This window comes from Helicoverpa zea, chromosome 17, assembly GCF_022581195.2.
Source record: "Helicoverpa zea isolate HzStark_Cry1AcR chromosome 17, ilHelZeax1.1, whole genome shotgun sequence".
Taxonomy (NCBI): domain Eukaryota; kingdom Metazoa; phylum Arthropoda; class Insecta; order Lepidoptera; family Noctuidae; genus Helicoverpa; species Helicoverpa zea.
Window position 1 is genome coordinate 9,301,431 of NC_061468.1, and position 19,708 is coordinate 9,321,138.

The window sequence follows — 19,708 nt, forward strand, 5'->3', positions numbered from 1 at the left end:
ATTGCGGGTAAAACCTTGGGAAACTGGACTAGTCATGCTATGTACGTGCAATGTACTCAAATGTATTTCCCATTGATAAGATAATTTCTATTCGTCACAATTATTTTCTTATCATCGGTCTTGTTTACAATGCGATATTGTTTGCGGCGCCAGTTACTGGAATCGACTAAACCGAGGAATCGAGAAGATAGTGGAATTGCATAAACTCGCTTCGAATAACTCGTTTATACTCATACAGACTCACGCTAGTAACGAGAATGGATTTTATCTGTATAACAATTAACGATATGGGTCAGTTAGGTCATGCAATTAAAACAATAAAGTTAGTAGTCTGGCCATTCATTTAATTTACAAAATATAAGCTTAGCGTAACAAATAAATAAAATGCTTCATGTGCGGGAATGAACAACATTATTTTTGCTAGCAATTTTATTTCTTTCCTTTTTTCTTGGCGGCGGCGGCAGCTTCCACGTCGATGGGTGCTGGCTTCACGAATGGAATCAGTTCCTGGTACTGCTCAGGCATCCATTGTTTTAGGGCTTCAGGTACCTGTGGATTATGAGAATATTGATTTTTTGTCCAATCAAGAACAGTAAGAAGTTAATATCCTTATCAGTTCGATATTGTTGGAGTTCGTTTTCTTACTCAAAACTCACAGGATTTGCAGTCCAATGCTAAAATCAAAATTTGCCGAAATAATAATCTGAGTTGACAGCAGTAGGTAGTTCTGAGTATGGTAGGTACCTTGATTCCCTCCTCAGTCTGGTTGACCTCGAGCACGGCGCAGATGACGCGGGTGGTGGCGCACATGGTCGCGTTCAGCATGTGCACGTACTCCGTGGCTGCGTTCATCTTCTTCGTTTGACCGTATCTGGGGTAGAAGAAAGTGTTGGTATTTTAATAACTAAACTATAGTAGACCACAGCTTATCTCATGCAGTTTTACCATCATGGTAAAACTTTGCCATATTACTGCTTTCCATACAAAACTAATATTTGGAATCTAAGGTAACTGGGTCCTTACGCCAATGAGTTTGCTTATTGCTTACACTATAATGGTAGAAGAAAAGGCCGAGCCAATTTTGATGAAATTTGGCACGAAGTTAGAAATTTCTAGATGTTTGTGCGTTCCGCCTCAAATGCGTCAAGTCATTTTATAACTTACGCCGAAAAAATATGAGGAACAAATAGTATTACTCTATACTGCAAGTAAAAAAGATCTGTACCTGACAAGCAATCTCCTAGCCTGGTACTCCAAGCAATTACTGCACGACACCAGTTCACGGAAAGCCCCAGACCCTGGGAACCAGGCCTCCAAGTCGAGCTTCTTAGCGGCCGCATGGTTGAGCGCCCCTGACACGATGTTAACGACGCGGTAGGGGATACCCAACAGTTGGTAGAACTCCTCTGCGTTGGTGATCATTTCGTCCATCATTTGCCAGGACGCGTTGTCGTGAGGGGAGGTTAGGACGAATTGTTCTACCTGAAGAAAGGAGGTTGGTTAATATTTATATGGTAGTAATAACACTATGGATGATTTTTACTCTTTCAAGGTAAAACTTCTGTACCAAATAAAACTTATTTAGGAGATAGTATTAGTAGCCATGCAAGTGTCAATGTGCTACTTATCCAGGTGCGAGGCAGTACTTTCGGGACGTGGGTAAAACTGCAGAAAAGAGCTACTGACATTATTGTATAACTCACCTTCTCAAATTGATGAACCCTGAAGATACCACGAGTATCACGTCCGTGGGAGCCTACTTCTTGACGGAAACACGTTGATAGACCTGCATACCTGTAAACAGTAATTGTGTAAGGTGTTGATTAAGGAAGAGCGAGACAGCTCAAAAGGCGCCATCAGCGTTTTATTTTAGGCTGGAAATTATTTCCAGAATATATTTATTTGGCGTCTCTTGTGACCGATTCGTCTCTCACTTCCAGTCAGGGAGAGCGCAGGTTCTATTACGAAATAAAAAAATTGGTTGTCTGTAAAGTCGGTTTACTGACGATAGTCGAACGTGACAACGTCATAAGAAATTGATCGTCAGATGTCGAACGCTGCCGAAAGCGGAGGCCGATCGTGCCTCTTTGTCGCTCGTTGCGTGCTCTCGCTTGCACTTCAAGCCTTAAACGGAACGCCTCAGAGCGTGGTAACGCCGCATGAGTCATGTTTTTTCGTGCGTGCAGCCGGCTTCATCGATTTATAAGACGTTATCACGTCAAAATACGATTCTTTCACATGGTTGAATCACGGTAAAAAGGACTAACTGGTATTGTTCAAAAACCGATTAGGTACATGCATTAACTTTCAAAACGTAATACATATAATTTTGTATCACCAATAATGAATCTGAGCCTGCTCACCTTATGGGTAACGAAGCCTCAGGCAGCCACTCGTCCCTATGGTAGGCGGCTATCGGCTGCTCAGACGTCGCGATGAGATATTTCTCCTCGATGGCCACATCGCCCTTGTTCTCAGATCCCTTGCCGACCACCTTGTATAGTTCCTCATCGAATTGGGCTAGTTGAGCTACTTCTTGCATCACCTGTAATAGGAGATGTTGAAATTGAAATAAAGAACCATAATATCTTTCTTTCTTCTTTCATATAAGTTTTACACAAGGTGCTAAACTCCACCTTTTGATTTTGATAGATGACAACATGTTTCAGAAAAGTAGTTCTTTAGCCTGATTTTCGTGTTTAATTACATTAAACAATGCCAACAATTTTTTAGTTTGCATTTTTTGTAATAAGATTGAGATATCAAAAAAGGACAATTAATTCGGTTGCAAGGGATACAAGGTCCCATAAAAATAACTATAATATCCTTTCTATTATTCTTCCTACGATCTTTTACGCTGAAGCCTTACCTCTTTCCTCATGAAGAACGGAGTATACAGTGGCGTGTAACCCTTCTTCAGCAGTATCCTGAGAGACAGCTGAATGAGCGCCTGCTCCAAGAACACTGCCGCGCCCTTGAGGTAGTAGCCGCGACCGCCGGCCACGGCTGAGCCTCGGTCGCCGTCCATACCTGGTTGTTATAAAATGGTTAATTTGCATTAAAGCCTACTCACTTTATAGTGTAAAGTTTGGGAATCAAGAACTATTTTTTGCTAAGTATAGTGTATTTACAATAGAAAATCAATTGTGTCTCGCGTATATCTACGCACCAGCATACAACAGGTTAAGTAAGTAATGTTACAAATATATGGCTGTTCAACGCAGCACATAAAATAGCCCTAGCCAATTAACAATCTACATAATCGTTAATAGTCATTTAAATGTATGTGTTACATACGTAACACTTTGTATCATAATACTGAAAATATGTAGCCCATATCAAAACTAAAATAGCTTTTCCCATAGCCACTCTCACACCACATTTAGGGTCGATTCCCACTGAAAGAGCCGCGGCCGGCAGCGGCCGTAAGAGCATGGACAATGTAAGAGCGCGTCGTGGCGCGGCCCAGCGCGGCGCCGCGCGGCCCGCCGCGCTCGCACTCAATCACTTGCATTTACGGCCGCTGCCGGCCGCTGCTCTTTCAGTGGGAATTGACCCTTAAAGTGTAGGATAATAAAGTGAGGTGCACATAAAACTAAGCCTGTTATTCATACACATGTTATTGTTACTCCACAGCCACAATGATAACAGAGCTATAAATGTTACGTACCCTGTTGTGAATATTGACACAGGTGTTATTGAACAATTTATAGCAAGTCTTTTTCAATTGACAAATCTGTACCAATGTTATAAAGCTGGATAGTTTGTTACTTTATTTGTTTGAATCTTAGGAACTCCTACTCTTGCTTTTGGAATAGTTTTTGTCCTTTTGAAATAATTTTTCAGTGTTAGATCACCCATTTATCAAGGAAGGATAGGTTTTTTTTTTATACAAGTGGGCCAGGTAGTTCCCACAGAGGCAGACATTACTCTGATCAGAAGCTAGTACTTAATAGAACTTCTCTAATCTGTTTATTCACTTACCATCAATCATACAAATAAGATCCACATGAGAGTACTTGGTCCTAAAGGTGCAGTCTCCATGAGTCCTTTCCACTTTGTTGTGGTCTTCATCATCGTCAACAGGCACGGACTCATGCAGGTGGTTCCCTACTTCACGGAGAGCTGCAGAGCGAGCCTTCTCTGCCGCTATGAGACCCTGTTCATTCTTTGTTATGGCTTCATCTATTAATACTCTGACCTGAAATATATGCAGAAAAATATTATTTTTTGAGAAGTGAAAACTCAATCAACTAAAAATTTATAATTTTAGACTTAATATCAATATACTATGACCTAGCATTCTCACCGACTCTGCCTGTAACACTATTTGTATTAAACATTTTCTTGTATTTTATTAGTTATTAAACCAGTTTTATTGCTTTCTTCAATTGCAACAGTTTTAGTATAAGTGACATTTTAATAATTATGGAGAAGTTTCAAGAAACAGAGTTATAGAGAGGGAAAGATGTTAACAAATAGAGTAGATATCATATAATGTCATCTTATTATGACAAAAGTTTATACCATTCTTAGAGTTTGTAGATAAAATTACATTGTAACATTTCAATAATTTAGTATATGCAATAAAAAGCTAGGTATTGGTACTCATACTGCAGCTAGATGATGCAATATGCCATAATATCTGAGTCACCAAAATCAATAATTAAACTTATGACCTGGTAATGAGATTAAGTGTAGAATTATAAATTAAACTACATATGTTTGTTGGTTTTATAGAAAGCAGCATAGCATAGGAGTAGATTAAATACGATTTCTTATAGGATTACAATTTCTTTTGTCATTTTAAAGGTACCTTATGGTCTATGTATGTAGAAATAATGAAATATACAATCTGTTAAGAGACCAAATCAAAGATTTAGTTTTTTTAATGGATATACTAATAATAACTGATCTTACCTTTTTAATTTGGTTAACAGTTAAAGGCTTCAAGTCATCTCCAGTCAGGTCAACTAGCTTCTCTGCTATTTCAGCTGGTACCGGCTGGTCTTCCGGGCCTACAGGCTCCTTGCTCTTCATCTTAAGACCAATCTCCTTGCTGCACACATTCTTCAACTTGTTGTAATTGTCAGCTTCGTGGCGTAATCTTCTCCAGAGAGTGTCCTGTTCGACCACGGTGTCAACAAGGGCCACATCTTTGAACCTTTTTTTTTGGTTTTCACGGATTTTGTCGGGGTTACCGTCTTTGTCGGCACGGAACAAGTCTAAGTCGAGCACCATGATGTGGCACTGGTACTAACTGAGGAAGCTAGTTTTATTGTAAAAAAAGTATGAAAAGAGAGTGGACGTAGCACTGCATGCGGCAAGTGAAGGGTGTCGTTCAAAAACCAAGTTTTCTTATAACCTTAACGAAATTGTTACAAATAATGATTTATTAAAGGCGCAAGTTTATTTTCATGAGGAAGATTAAGTAACTATAATTGTATGTCATACAATTTTGACCATTATTAAAACAAGTTTTGTTTTTTACACCGTTAATATAATTCAATTTGTTTAAAAGAAAAATGTGTCTTTGGGAGATATCGGGTCAGTTCAGTTCAGGTTTATGGACGCATTTCGATTGACATTTAAAAAACCTTTGACATGATTAAAAATGCGTTCTAAAATAAAGAAAATGTAAAATGATTTTATTGATACGTTTTACTGTTATACGTTATACATGATGTGTTGTTGAGAATGTTAGTCGTTATGTAATATCTTGCTTGATAGTTCTAGCCAGTCGTTATCTGACATAAACTAAATATATTTATATAAATAACAAAAGAGGAAAATGTTTTTTGTTTTGTTTAGAAAATCTGACGTCAACTATTATCCAACTCATTGTTTGGTTTTTGTACGTGGCCACACTGTTTCTGAAATTGTCAATTTGTTGAACGATTGGTCGGTCCTTTCTCGAGCTCTTGTTCCCATTTTTTACGTTTATTTGTATAATATGTGGCTCTTATCGGATACCAGCTGAGAGTATTGAAGATTGTTTAACCCTAGACATTTTGTGAGTACTTTCATGGTGGCTCAGTTAGTGTGTCCAATAAATATGTGTCGCACCAATCCTTGTTTACACGTATTCGATATCAATGGTTTCCCGATCTATTTACAAAGGGGTGGATTGTCCTCATTAAATTATGTTTAGGTTTTGCCAGTGAAGTGTTCGTGCGAAATATTACGGTTTTTGGTGTGAATGTCAATCGGAGACGGTACCAGTGGTGGCAGTACAGATTATTTGATAAACGGGTTTGTTTTTGTAACCCACTTGTTCGTAATTTGTACAATGTATTGCCGGTTGTGATCTAATCACTAGGCAAAAATTGTATCTAAAAGTTCGATTGATGAAAATACTTAATAAAAATAATGTTACACTTACCATATTGCTTTACATTATTTTGTACCTAATAATTTGTTTGTGTAAGAATTGCCTGAATATACCTATTGCTGTTACGAATCATAGATAAGGACACTGCCCCCAGGCCTGTGCCAGATATATTTAAAAAATAAACAATTTCGTAAACAGAATCTAATAAGTTATGCCTAATTTTTTTTTCAAATCTTTCTTTTCTCCTCCTGTTTAAAGTTCTTGAATTTTATTTTATTGAAAATATTTTTGTCACAAACTTTAAAAAATATATCTTGTGCCACAACTTATTTAATAATCACTTATTTATACTTTGTGGTTTTTTTACTAGTAAGCCAGGAAATAGTAAGGAGTTGATAAACAAATTGATCACCTACATTAATGTTATATCTTAACTTGTTATGAATTAAGTATGAATAAGATTTATGGCCTTACTACAAAAACTTTAACCACTGTTTTACACTTGTCTAAAAAAAATGTGGCTCCAAAACGAACCATATGTCAACGTCATAATTTGACATTTTTTTAGACAAGGCTTAAACTGACGTTAAAAAGTTTTTGTGGTAAGACGGTTATAATTTGAGGTAAACAACTCAGCAATTAGTAATGATGATTCATTCAAGTGATTGTGAAAGTAATTAATTACATCACAGAGGTACAGGAAGTGGCTTATATTTTGTTAAATTATTTTTGTTAAATAAATAACTTTAATTGGTTAAAAACTATCTTACGAAATAATATTATGCAAATCAAAATGCATCTCTTGAAACACAATCTTTTAAGAATCTTTTTACATCTTTACTACACAAGTAAAGATGTATTTCCTCGTGCAATTAGACTTTTTATTTACTTTAATTATATATTAGATTTTAAGGCATACAATATGCTATTTAAATGTGACTGACATTCCTATGAATAGACTACCCCATTCCTTAAGTAGCAGGTTTGATGTTCACTTGTTTTTAACGCTCCCACAGGCGATGTTAAGATGATGCCATTAAAAGACAACCAGGATGTGGCATCATTCCTCGTCACCAAGCACTCTTGGAAGGGCAAGTACAAGAGGGTGTTCTCCATTGGCACCCATGGAATCACCACATACAACCCGGACCGTTTGGAGGTGACCAACAAGTGGCTGTATGCAGATGTTGTTACAATCGCATCGGCAAAACACTCAAACTCGGCTGCCAATCATGACTTCACACTGGTCATGAAAAAGGATAAGAAAGTAGATTCTATGAAGTTTTCGTCAGAACATAAGTGCTTGATTCTGACTGAGGCTTTTAAGTACAGACATGCGTTTGCTGAGAAACCTAAAGATATTTATGTAAGTATATTTTTGTAGATACTTCTATAGATTTTTTTTAAATACTAAAATGGACATTCCAAATAAGTCTTCTTCCATTTGAAAATAAACATTTTAAACTCTTTCCTGTAACTTTGGTTTGACATTAAATTCCAATGTAGTGCACTCTAAAAAATATTTTACTGCAACCAGATCTACCACAGAATCGCTTTTCCAGAGATACCAAGCCTACAAACATCATTGGAGTGGGACGCGTCTCCCCATCGTACTGGAAGTCGGCCCATGTGCATTGGAACAACTAGACCCCTCCACACATACACTCCTGGCCAGCTACCCATACTGTGATGTCCAAGGAATACTCCCAGTCCGAGATGTTCCTGGAGGGTTCGTCCTCGCAGTTGGAGGGTACTCCAGACTCCACCTGTTCTCCAATGCCATGGACCATCAGATCATCATCAATAAGATGCTGGAGATGGCCAGCTTAACTCTTAGTATTAGCATCAAGGTCTTATCTACTATGATAACATTAGATGATTATCATGACCAGAGATTTGGGAAGTATAGGTGAGTGTTGTTGCATTTTTTTTTTTTCACCATTGTAACCATTGAGTTGCTTTTCATAACTTCAAATTCACTTGAAATTCAGCTGCACCACGCCCCCTGCTAATAAATAGTCTTAAAGCGAAAATGAACCCTAAGTCTCACAGATAGGGTTACAAATTGCTTGCCTAAGCCTGGAACTAATTTGTTAACAAAAAAAATTAGGTTTATTTAGGCATTCTAAAACCCAGTCAATGTATCTGTATCTAATCATCATATTGTACATGTCTGTATGAGTCATAGATATATGGCGTTATCACATGGGCATATCTACTCAATATAGTAAAACTAGTAGGTAACTTAGCTGATGATGCAATTTTACCCCAATACAGTAATGAAAATGTATCCAAACTCAAACTCAATTTTTTTTATTTCAAATAGGCCTATTAAAGCTCTTTCGAAACGTCAAAGTTAGGTGCACGGTTCCAAAGAGTTGGTCTCATGGAGAAGAACCGGCAAGAAACTCCATGGACACTCTTTTTAAAAGAAATAAAAATAATTACAAACATACAGTTTTCTATCTAGTCCTGAGAATGTTATACAATACAAATTGAGCTAAATCCCTTAAATTAGGTATCCTGTTAATTGCCACTTTTGTTAATTCACACATTTGATTGTCCGCTCGCGCTTGTTGATGCGACCTTGTGTTTGAACTCATTTATCTAACGCGATACAGCGCATAGACGTAGGTATCAAATTCTGTATGATTGGGTCATCTATCGTTAGTAGGTGATATATAATAAACAAATTAATTTTGATAGTCATGCCAACAAAATGGAGACGCTTTTAGCCAGTATCAACATCGTCAGCCTTTTTATTGTTCCACTATAGGCTACAAGCTTCTTCTCATGCAGAGAATGAATGAGCGTTAATCACCACGCTTTCTCAAGGTGGACTCGCGATATTGTCTTTGCCCAGCAGTGGGACAATATAGGCTAGTAAGAAAAAAACATACGACAATCATAGTAGGTTTTTGAAACTGCAGTTCATCATAATATTTTCCCCTTTGGTTCCCTACATAGTCATACACGTTGGTCGACCACGCTTTTATTATTTATTAATTGCCTTTAATCAGTGGACCAATCAATGATATTGTTTCCTGCATGCTAGAAGGAAAGAACACAATCAATAGTGTAGCATTTTATTATTAGTTATAGGTACTACATATTTATAGTGCATATGCATCCTCTACTTTTCGCGTTCTATATTTCCCGTTCCTATTCCTAGCTTATTTCTGTAAAAAGTTAGAAGTATAGTGTATTATTCATAGAATGCAATTAAGGAATTCAATTAATATAACCAGGCGTCATCGATTCTTGTCTTTCTCGTGGTTTTACTCGCGTTCCCGAAGATCTTCTGACCGTTCCTGGAGATTTTCTTGCCGTTCTCGGAGAAAGGAGTTGTTACACAGGAATACTCTATTTTCAACAGTGAAAGAATTTTTCAAACCCCTCAGTAGTTTCGGAGCTTTACTATGACTTAACAGTAAGTATATCTCTACCAATATCATCTACAAAACGCTTAAACATTTCCTTACAGTGGGGATCAGCACCAGACATCTCTAAGCGAGTTCATAGTACACAAGGTGAACCCCGCACGGCATATGGAGCCGATGCGAAGAACGCTCTGTTTGTCCGACACTTGTATTCTGGAGAGAGATCCACAGACATATTCTGTAAGTTTATCTGGTTTTACTTAGAAAAGTACATAAGGGAGTGCATATGATGAGGTATATATGGAAGTTCATAAGGAGGTATATAAATAGTACATAAAAGAATACATCATAGGTACCTACATAAGGATGTATATAAAGGAGATTATATGGGTGATACAAAAGAAGTACATGAGGAGGTGTATAAGGAAGTTCATAAGGAGGTGTATAAGTAGTACATAAAATAATATATAGGCTAGCACATCATAAGAAAGTACCTATATCGGGTGTGTTGTTCATAATCACATTAAATGAAATGCGTTAATATACTGGTTAATATATGTCCATTAACACAAAGAAAAAAGAAAAATACGTAAAAATAAAAAAATGAATTTTTCAAACAAAGTAAATAGAATAAAAATGTGCGAAAATTAGAACACCATATAATTTTTCATCAATCACCATATTATTGTACATCAATCGACTCATTGATGAACTCAGCAGCACTCATGTAGGATGTCACATTGACGGTACTTGTGTTAATAATATAAGTTACGCAGATGATATGGTGTTGCTGTGTCCATCAATCAGCGGTCTCAGGTGGCTCCTAAGAAAGTGTGAAGATTATGCGGCGGCTCATGGGCTCAGGTACAATGCTAAAAAGAGTGAGTTACTTGTTTTTAAGGCGGGCACCAAATGTTACTTGAACCACAAGTTACCATTTGTAATACACCATTGACTAGAGTGTCTCATTTCAAGTACCTGGGTCACTGGGTCACCGAGGATCTCAATGACAACATGGACATTGAACGGGAGCGCAGGGCGCTGGCTGTCCGATGTAATATGCTGATTCGCAGATTTGCGCGGTGTACAAGGGACGTTAAAACTACTCTCTTTAGAGCCTATTGCCAGTCCTTTTACACGTGCGCTCTGTGGGTCGGCTATACGCAGAGGGCATACAGCGCCCTGCGTGTTCAATACAACAATGCGTTCAGAATGTTGAATGGACTGCCACGTTTTTGTAGTGGATCAGGCATGTTTGCGGAGGCCAGAGTTGATGGTTTCCATGCAATCATACGCAAACGTTGCGCTTCCCTCCTCCGCAGAATGCGTGGCAGTTCACACAGCATCTTGAGCGTATTGTGTGATAAATGGGACAGTCCAATACTGGGCCATTGGATTAGACTGCACGCGATGTAGACTGTAATGTAGAATTAGTTTTATTTATTTATATTATATTAAATTACTAACAATAAGTTAAGACCATTGTTACTAACATTTTATGGACTTTTGGTCTGAAATAAATGCTTAATAATAAATAAATAAAAATAAAAGTCAGTCATTACAAACAACTGTAATTCTCCCTTGAAAACTGACAGCTGTCAACTGATCAAAACATTCGATACTCCTAACTTTATCTCTGCTTTACACATGATGTTGTAAATTATAAAAACGAAAAATGACTCCTGTGGCTAAACCACTGAATGGATTAGGTTATTTTTTTTTACAATTCGCCATAGAATATCATAAAGTATATGCGATAGAATTTAATGTGATTGTGAACGACACACCCGATATAAAGAAAGCACATATAATAAAGAAGTATACTCTTAGCACAATGACCGTTTAAACAATAACCGATTATTTTCAGGTGGTTTGTCTACGTCCATTGAGTGACGTGTTCGCTTTAGTAAGAGACACTGAACATCCGCAGAAGTTCTCCATTGAGTATCTCAATGGACAAACTCGAACGTACTTGGCTGGAGAACGGTAAGTTACCAAAATTAAGAATCCCACCCTCAAAATCCTAGCTCTAATTGTTTTTTGACAACGCTGTTCTATGAGTGCCTTATTGCAAGAAAAAAGGACAATAAGGTGTAGGTACGAATTGTTATCAGGAAGTCAATAAATTATTGCGATTTATATCTTGCAAGACCTTGGTGATATAGGGCAGTAATTATCTTTTCCATATTCTATTCACCCTGAAAGATATAAATAACATGTTTTTTTAAATCAATATTGCTTTTTTTACCCCCTTTTTGGAGTGGTTTCACGCTACTACCGGATACTTATTGCGCAGTGTGAAAACATTATGAAAATATCCTCATGCCAAGTTTTTATTTAACAGGAACCATTTCTTTTAACTTACATAATAGTCGTTTTTTTTATTAGGTACTCTGAAACTTCCCTTACAAATCAACACGTAAACATTTTTTTCTGTCCAGAGATGCATTGCTAGCATCTTTGCTAGACGGAGTCAGGTCAGCAGGACAACGTGACGTGCACGTCAGATCGGTTCCGACTCCTCGAGGATACCGACTGGGACCTCTGCACCAGCCTGTCGATGAGGAGACGGAGTCCAACCATTTGAGGTAACTACTATACAGACAACAGGTCTCTCTGAATTTGGGAAACTTTAGTCAGTATTTACTGGTTATGACGTGATTGGATTTTGCTAAGACACTATGGTCATTTCCCCTTTTTGATTTTGCTGGTCGGACCCTATTACATACTCCCTATATTTCCTCATTACTCCGAATTAACTTCCGAATCTAACGATTCGCCGAAAAAGGCTTCTCTCATCCCACCACTCTTCAATACTAAGTTACATACATATACGGCTTCCTAGAACTGTTCAAGTGTTAGCTTTCAGCAATGTGTATCTTATATTTCTATGATATCTAATGTGTGAGTTTCTTCCAGATTATTCCAGAACCCAGTAGGAATGGGTCGCGCAGAAGTGATCGAACGGTTCAACTCCAACGTGGGCTACAGCGGACTGATCTACTCCGTCAGCCAAGACGTAAGATTGCTTGACTAGCTGTATAACTGCACTACATGCATACTTTATACTAATATTTGATTAACAACTCCGATTTCTCCTAATTTGTCGTATTTTCATTGTTTAGGATTGAGTTATTAACTTTAGCTTTGAAATTTCACTAGAGTCGTGCAACATATTAAATCACTTTTTTTCTCATTTATAAACAGTTAGAATGTGCATGTAAAGAATTAAACATTTTCAGTGTAAAGTAAATTCATTACAAAAACACGTGCTTGTGCGTATGATTTTATGTATGCGCCTGTTAATACGAACGCATTAGATGTTCATCTGTTTTATATTCTAAATTCAATTTAGCTAGAAGAAAGACATGATAGATTTGCGGCTAGTGAACGTTATTTTGCCAATTTGACATTTCGATCTGTTAGTGGACTGATTTTGAAAATATTTATTATTTTATTTAATACATAGTACTCATATCACGCTACTCTCATCTACACATCACGCTTCGATTGTTTATTTATTATATAAAACTCCTGGGACATATTAATGTACCTTGTGTGCCTTGTAGGCCCGTCCCCTGTTGTGGCTGTTTCTTACGTGGGATCTTGTAAGTCCCCTGTCAATTTATTATTTTACACCCTTACATTGCTACTCCTTAAATGAACAGTAGAGGGATTCAACGTTAATTCTTTTACTAGACTATTTTTCTATTAGGTTTTATTTTCTTTTTTTCCTTAGCTTAATGGCCATCTTGGTCTGGGTTTAAGTATCATCCGCATTTACATGTAAATACCATAGATTTTATGCGATGTCTGCACTAACTGTTGGAATGTTGTACATTTTGTTGCATAAAGTTTATATGTTAAGGACTATTTTAAGAGTACTTTCATTTGGGATTAGCGGCACTATTTGTCAGAGTGGGACATAGTACATGAAATCAATCTCAAAAATTTCTGTAATATATTTATTGGATTCGGTAATACCTGGTTACAAGAGACCATTCAAATTAACCGTAGGGCCATATTATTCCGTTTAAAAACGTCGTGTCCCACGCCTCTCAAATCGTGGCCCAACGTAAAACGAAGTGCACTAAAATGTTGCATCGCAGCGACTGTTCGCCGAGAACAAGGAGAAGTTGATCACGGGAGCGTTGACTGCACTCGTGAGCTCTGCGCCGTCCGGCAGCAACTTAACGCCCCGGGAGTTAGAAGCGCAGTTCCACGCGTTGAGACGACTTTGTGCCAGCAAAGTGGGATTCGCAGCGTTTACTGCTTTGCCTGGGTAAGTTTTGTTTGGATTTTTATCTTATCTTTAGCGTTTGGATGTGATTGGATATGAGTCATTAATAGTGTGTGATGATTACGTGTGTTAATCGATGATAAGAACTTACTACTTCCTTTATTTTTATCTGTCTATAGATGGATTTATTAGTCATCTATTTTAATGGATCATATTTTAGACATTTGAATTATTTGCTGTGTAACGATTAGAATATAAACCAAGCTTTGAAAATATTTTCTCGTTCAACAGTACGCTAGACTTAATTGAGTCATCGACTTATAAATATGCATTTTTCTTTCCGCGAAAGACTCATTTCCCAAAAAGATATTTAGACAGCTTATGTGCACAATATCGTCTACCAGCCACTCCCAATATTTTATTGTTATGCATACCACAGGTAGCAATAGGAATTTGACAGTAATTGTATCTGACTGATGTCAAAATTAGGTATATCTGTAGGTACCAAATCGACAGATATATAAATATATTAGAAACGTAATATTCCCCCTAATTTCCCCCAGTTTCCGCGAATGGATCGGCACGGCGACCGTAGCGGCTCTCCGGCGCGGCTCACCTGCCTGCGCCCACGCCGCTCTAGACGCGGTCTGCGCACTACTGCAGCCCATGCACGCTGAACCGGATCTTAGACAGGAACAGCTGAATAAGGCCAGCATGCTGTCTTCTAGCACATTCCTGGATGGATTGTTGACCATGTGGGCTGATCATGTGGTGAGGATCTAGTTTTTTGTAAATTGTGAAGTTTGATACGAGATGAAGTCTTGGAAATTATGATCCAGTTAAAACTTTACCAGTCGTACCACAAAAACTTTTAATCGTCTGTTGAACAGTTGTCAAAAAATGACATATTATGACGTTGAAATAAGGTCCGTTTTGCATCCACTCTTTTTTAAGACAAGTGTTCAACAGATATTTTTGTAGTAAGGCTATAAAAGTCGTATTTTTTCATCATATTTTGATACGAAACTTTTTTGTTTGGAAGAGACAAGTATTATAATTATTTTTTTTTTGAAATATTAATAAACGTCTAACTAAAGAAACAAAGTACATGGGTGTTATGTATAACCTAGACGGCGGGTAGCGGGGCGCTAGTAGTGGCGGCCATGTTGGATTTCCTGACGTTCGCGCTGTGCGTGCCATACAGCGAGACCACCGACGGCAAGCAGTTCGACCAGCTGCTCGAAATGGTGTCAAAGCGGGGACGAGTGCTCTTCAAACTGTTTGAGGTAAGGATAATAAAATTTCTAGACGATCTTGTCCTATTTCGTGCTTTTTACTTTTAAATGGGTCTGATTCAGAAAATACTACGATACGTCTATGTCACAGAACTCGAACTCGAACACCAGTACCTCACCATGTCAACAGGATGATCAAAAACAATCTTTAATAAATTAAGAGAATAAGGTCTAAAGTGGCGCGACAGTTGAGGTGCAGCAATACGTGCCGTTGGCGTTCTTTGGTTCTAATTTCAAATGTGTTATATATCAGCACCCGTCGCTGGCGATCGTGAAGGGCGCGGGTCTGGTGATGCGCGCGCTGGTGGAGGAGGGCGGCGCCGGCGTGGGCGCGCGCATGCAGGCGCTGGCGCTGGCCGAGGCCGCCCTGCCGCGCCACCTGCTGGCCGCGCTGTACGCGCCGCCGCGCCTGCACCACCGCCACCTGGCGCGCCACCTCGTCGCGCTGTGGCTCGTCGAGCACGCGCCCGCGCACTCGCTGCTGCGCAGGATCATGGTACGTAGCGCCGCCTGCCGCCCGCCTGCACCACCGCCACCTGGCGCGCCACCTCGTCGCGCTGTGGCTCGTCGAGCACGCGCCCGCGCACTCGCTGCTGCGCAGGATCATGGTACGTAGCGCCGCCTGCCGCCCGCCTGCACCACCGCCACCTGCCGATATGCGGGACTCGTCACAGATGACAAAAAAAGAACATTGTATTTTGGACATGTCCTGATGTCCTCCTAGCCAATTATCGGCTCAGCTCTCTAAGGAGATCAGCCAACTGTGTAGAACATATTATAGTTCACGAACCAGGTGCACTCACTATTCCTACACTGTCATAGCATTTAACCATACTAGATAACCGCCTTTAAAAAAAAAAATAACCAGTTAATTCTTCCTTCTCCTCCAGCCATCAGGTCTCCTCGCCTTCCTAGAATCAACCGAAGCTCCACCAGCAGCCGCCTTCGCCAACGAAGCGGAGCCGGAGCGCGACAACTTGTCCCTCGCGCAGGCCAGCGTCAAGCCGCGAGCGCAGCACTGGGAGGCGCTAGAGAGACAGGTCAAATATGTGGAGAAGCATATTGAGGTGAGGACACTATCTCTTATCTGCTCCACGTTAGAGCCGAGAGTTGTTGGTTGAAAGTTTTCGCGGGTTCTCGCTTATTCAAGCCTATACGCAAATCATATACGTAACATGATTTGAGTATAAGCCACTGTCCCATGAATTCTCGGCAATAGTGCGGAGCCGCCATTGAAATATGAAATATGTATTTGGAGTTAAGATTGGTAATGATTGAACAATTTTAAGTTCAGGTTAATGTAGAGATAGGAAAAAGTGTGCGAAAAAAAATCAATTCTGAAGTTATGTTTATGAGTGACACAACAATGATTTTAATATACGGGTTGTGCAACAATAGCATTTATTACAAGATTATTTATTTTGGTTAAAATCAATTTATTACAAGGTGCAGGCGACAGCACATCAACCTACCCCAATCTGTCATAATATAATAATAATAATGTCGGGACACCTTTTCACACACGGTCGGTTAGCCCCATGGTAAGTTATTTATTAACTTGTGTTATGGGTGCTAACACAACTGATAAACTACATATATACATACAGTCGACTCTTGTTAATTCAAACCTGCGATATTTCGAACCTCTCGTTAATTCAAAGTTATTACGAGTTCCCTACAAAATCTCTTTATACAAGCTGTTGATTTGCATCCGTGCCATATTCAAGGAGGTAATTATGCTAATGATTCTCGACCCAAATCAATAAAAAAATTGGTACGTAATTTTTTTTCTTTAATTTTTTTTCGGAATTCCGTAAATGTCATCTAGCCTTATTTAAACTTGGCGCGTATATGACTGGCCTTAAAACCGTGCTGCACCCTCACACAAACGCAAACACAAAGCATACGCAACGATCACTCATAAATTTCATTCATAAAATTGGATTACTTCTGAAATACCACGACATTACAATGACAAAAAAAGCACTGCATATTACTTATTTCCCATCTACTGTAATTCCAATCGATTATTTACGTATTGTATGTCCTCCTCCTGAACTATGGCACAAATGCAAATCAACGCCTTGTATTTCGAACTAAATCAATACATTTTGTTGCACTTGGTAATGAGGGTTTTCGATACTTTTTCTGCCGCCAGGCGGCGCTTCGTATGCGTCAGGTCCAAACAGCTGTCAAATAGTATGGAATTGTAGGGTCCGAACTTATTGTTTATTGAAATTCTGTTATATTGGAAGTGTTATTGATTTTATTATGGACTACGGTCAGAATAAGGTTTCCGAACTAAAAATTGAGCTAAGAGAGAGGGTGCAAAAGTCACTGGTACTAAGGAAAAGCTTGTTGAAAAATTTGTTAACACAATATGATTTAGTTTTTTTTTTATTTACTCAACCTCAATAGTAAAACAATAATGCAGTGCTTTAATTATAAAATAAAAAAACACTAAAATCGTTCACTATTCATAGTAAAGATAAGCACTTTGACAGTTACCTGGACCTGACGACTCGGTGCTGCCACCTGGTGGACGCCATTTTAGAAAACCCTCATTCGAACGAATTAAGCATTGCTATATAATAAAACGACGCGTTAATTCGAATTCTTAGTCGTCCAACATTCGAGAATTCAAAGTTGCAGAGAGGAAGAGATGGAAAGATTGTAAGTCAGAGTCAGAGAGCAGTCTGAGTAGCAGCAATCTGTTTTGAAGCAGTATGACGGAGCTGTTTCGAAATATTAATTAATTCACATTATGAATACATGTATGGCTATGCACACAAATGTGTCTTTAAACTTTTGTCATTGTTATAAAATAGCAGTTAACAAATAATAATTGATCAACACTTAATAATTCGAAGTTTTATTTATTTTCTCTGACAAATTTCGAACCATTTAATATTTCAAAAACTCGATAATTCGTAATATTTTAAGAGTCCCTCGAGTTTCGAATTAACGAGAGTCGACTGTATTTATAAATACATATCATAACACCCAGACCACGGCCAACAAGCATGCTCATCACACAAATGTCGACCGAACCGGGAATCGAACCCGGGACCTCAGGTTCGGCGGTCCGGCATGATGACCATTGCGCCATCGAGGTCGTCAAAATCATATTTCTTTCTATTCATATTTCTTTAATAAATTTTCAACCTTATCACAAAAGTGAAAAACTAAAGTTCGATTCATAAAATTTTACAGATTCGGTTCTGTTGACCTATTCATAAAACCTTAAACAAAAACAAATTGACCTAAACAAAATATTGATTTTAAAAATCAAACACCTCTTCGTAGCATTACGCGCAACTAGCCCTCCAGCACTGGGCGGCGCGCCTGGGCCGGGCGCCCGCCGAGCGGCGCGACGCCGCGCGCGAGCGGCCCGTCGTGCTGCGCCGCCGCCGCGAGCGCGTCAAGTCTACCGCCAACTGGCCGCTCTTCTACTACCAGTTCCACAAGGACCATGCCCTGCCTAACCTTATATGGAATCATACGGTAAGAGTTTATACATATAGAAAAAAATTGTGTGACTTGTTATTTTTTGGCACTGGCATAGTGGAGAATATTGTTCTAATTTTAAATTATAAATATCAGTTTTGGATTTTTAATCATAGATAATGTAATTTGCATGCCTCTGTGAGGGTAAATTGTGTTAAACTTTTTATTGATAAAACATTTGTACAATATCACATGTTTCCAAGGGAAGAAATTACTTTTCTTTATGTTTTGTTTAAAAGTTTCGATCGTGAATTATACATATTACTCAATTCACTCTACCAAGCCATTTCATGCGCGGACGTACGCCGTCTATCGTAATATCCACAAAAATTATAACGATTTTTTTGAATTTCATAAAAAATACATATAAGATGTTCATGAATCTATCTTTTACTATAATCTTACTAATTTAATTTGGCTTATGTACATCTAATTTAAACCCTAAACACACGGACATAAGATATATTCTTCCCTAGACCCGCGAAGAACTTCGCAACGCTTTAGAGAACGAACTTCGCGCGTTCACTTCAGACCGCGAAGTAGCTGGCACAACCCTGACATCATGGAACCATGCTGAACTGGAGGTCCATTACCAATGTCTTCAGAATGAGGTCAAGATCGGAGATTATTATTTGAGGATACTGTTGGAGCAACGGGATAATGATGATAGTCCTATTAGGAAATCGTAAGTGGAATTTTGAAAATAGTTTGACGTTTTGAAAGAGGTTTGATAGGCCAGTTTGAAAAAAAAAAAAAAGTTTATGTGCCTTTGTTGTGTTGTGACTTTTATTAGACTTGCAACACTGTTCTTACATACTGGCACTGGCATGTTATGTAACCAAAGTTGACATCAAAATTATCAAATAGTAAAATCATCTTTTATTAAGTTTACTGTTACAGCCTTTTTATCGTCCCACTGCTGGGCACAGGCCACCTCTCACATGGAGAAGGATTA

At 38.5% G+C, this 19,708-nt stretch overlaps 2 protein-coding genes across 2 annotated transcripts in view; one reads left to right on the forward strand and one right to left on the reverse strand.

Moving 5' to 3' along the window:
* Positions 1 to 323: 323 nt before the first annotated feature.
* Positions 324 to 5,359, reverse strand: LOC124638339 (serine--tRNA ligase, cytoplasmic). The gene is made up of 8 exons (XM_047175282.1): positions 4,921 to 5,359; positions 3,985 to 4,201; positions 2,870 to 3,030; positions 2,364 to 2,545; positions 1,704 to 1,794; positions 1,226 to 1,482; positions 745 to 871; positions 324 to 549 (listed from the first exon to the last, which is right to left on the reverse strand). Exons 1-8 carry the CDS (start codon positions 5,239 to 5,241, stop codon positions 430 to 432), a joined length of 1,476 nt encoding a protein of 491 aa, XP_047031238.1. The 5' UTR covers positions 5,242 to 5,359; the 3' UTR covers positions 324 to 429.
* Positions 5,360 to 5,861: 502 nt separating this feature from the next.
* Positions 5,862 to 19,708, forward strand: part of LOC124637964 (dnaJ homolog subfamily C member 13) — a 42,990-nt gene continuing 29,143 nt past the window's right edge. Inside the window, exons 1-14 of the mRNA XM_047174713.1 lie at positions 5,862 to 6,013; positions 7,348 to 7,697; positions 7,894 to 8,240; positions 9,816 to 9,951; positions 11,579 to 11,697; positions 12,153 to 12,299; positions 12,631 to 12,730; positions 13,821 to 13,993; positions 14,515 to 14,722; positions 15,082 to 15,237; positions 15,500 to 15,742; positions 16,137 to 16,313; positions 18,553 to 18,750; positions 19,230 to 19,438. Coding sequence (XP_047030669.1) covers positions 7,359 to 7,697; positions 7,894 to 8,240; positions 9,816 to 9,951; positions 11,579 to 11,697; positions 12,153 to 12,299; positions 12,631 to 12,730; positions 13,821 to 13,993; positions 14,515 to 14,722; positions 15,082 to 15,237; positions 15,500 to 15,742; positions 16,137 to 16,313; positions 18,553 to 18,750; positions 19,230 to 19,438 — 2,552 coding nt within the window. The 5' untranslated portion in view covers positions 5,862 to 6,013; positions 7,348 to 7,358. The remainder of the gene's footprint in view (positions 6,014 to 7,347; positions 7,698 to 7,893; positions 8,241 to 9,815; positions 9,952 to 11,578; positions 11,698 to 12,152; positions 12,300 to 12,630; positions 12,731 to 13,820; positions 13,994 to 14,514; positions 14,723 to 15,081; positions 15,238 to 15,499; positions 15,743 to 16,136; positions 16,314 to 18,552; positions 18,751 to 19,229; positions 19,439 to 19,708) is intronic.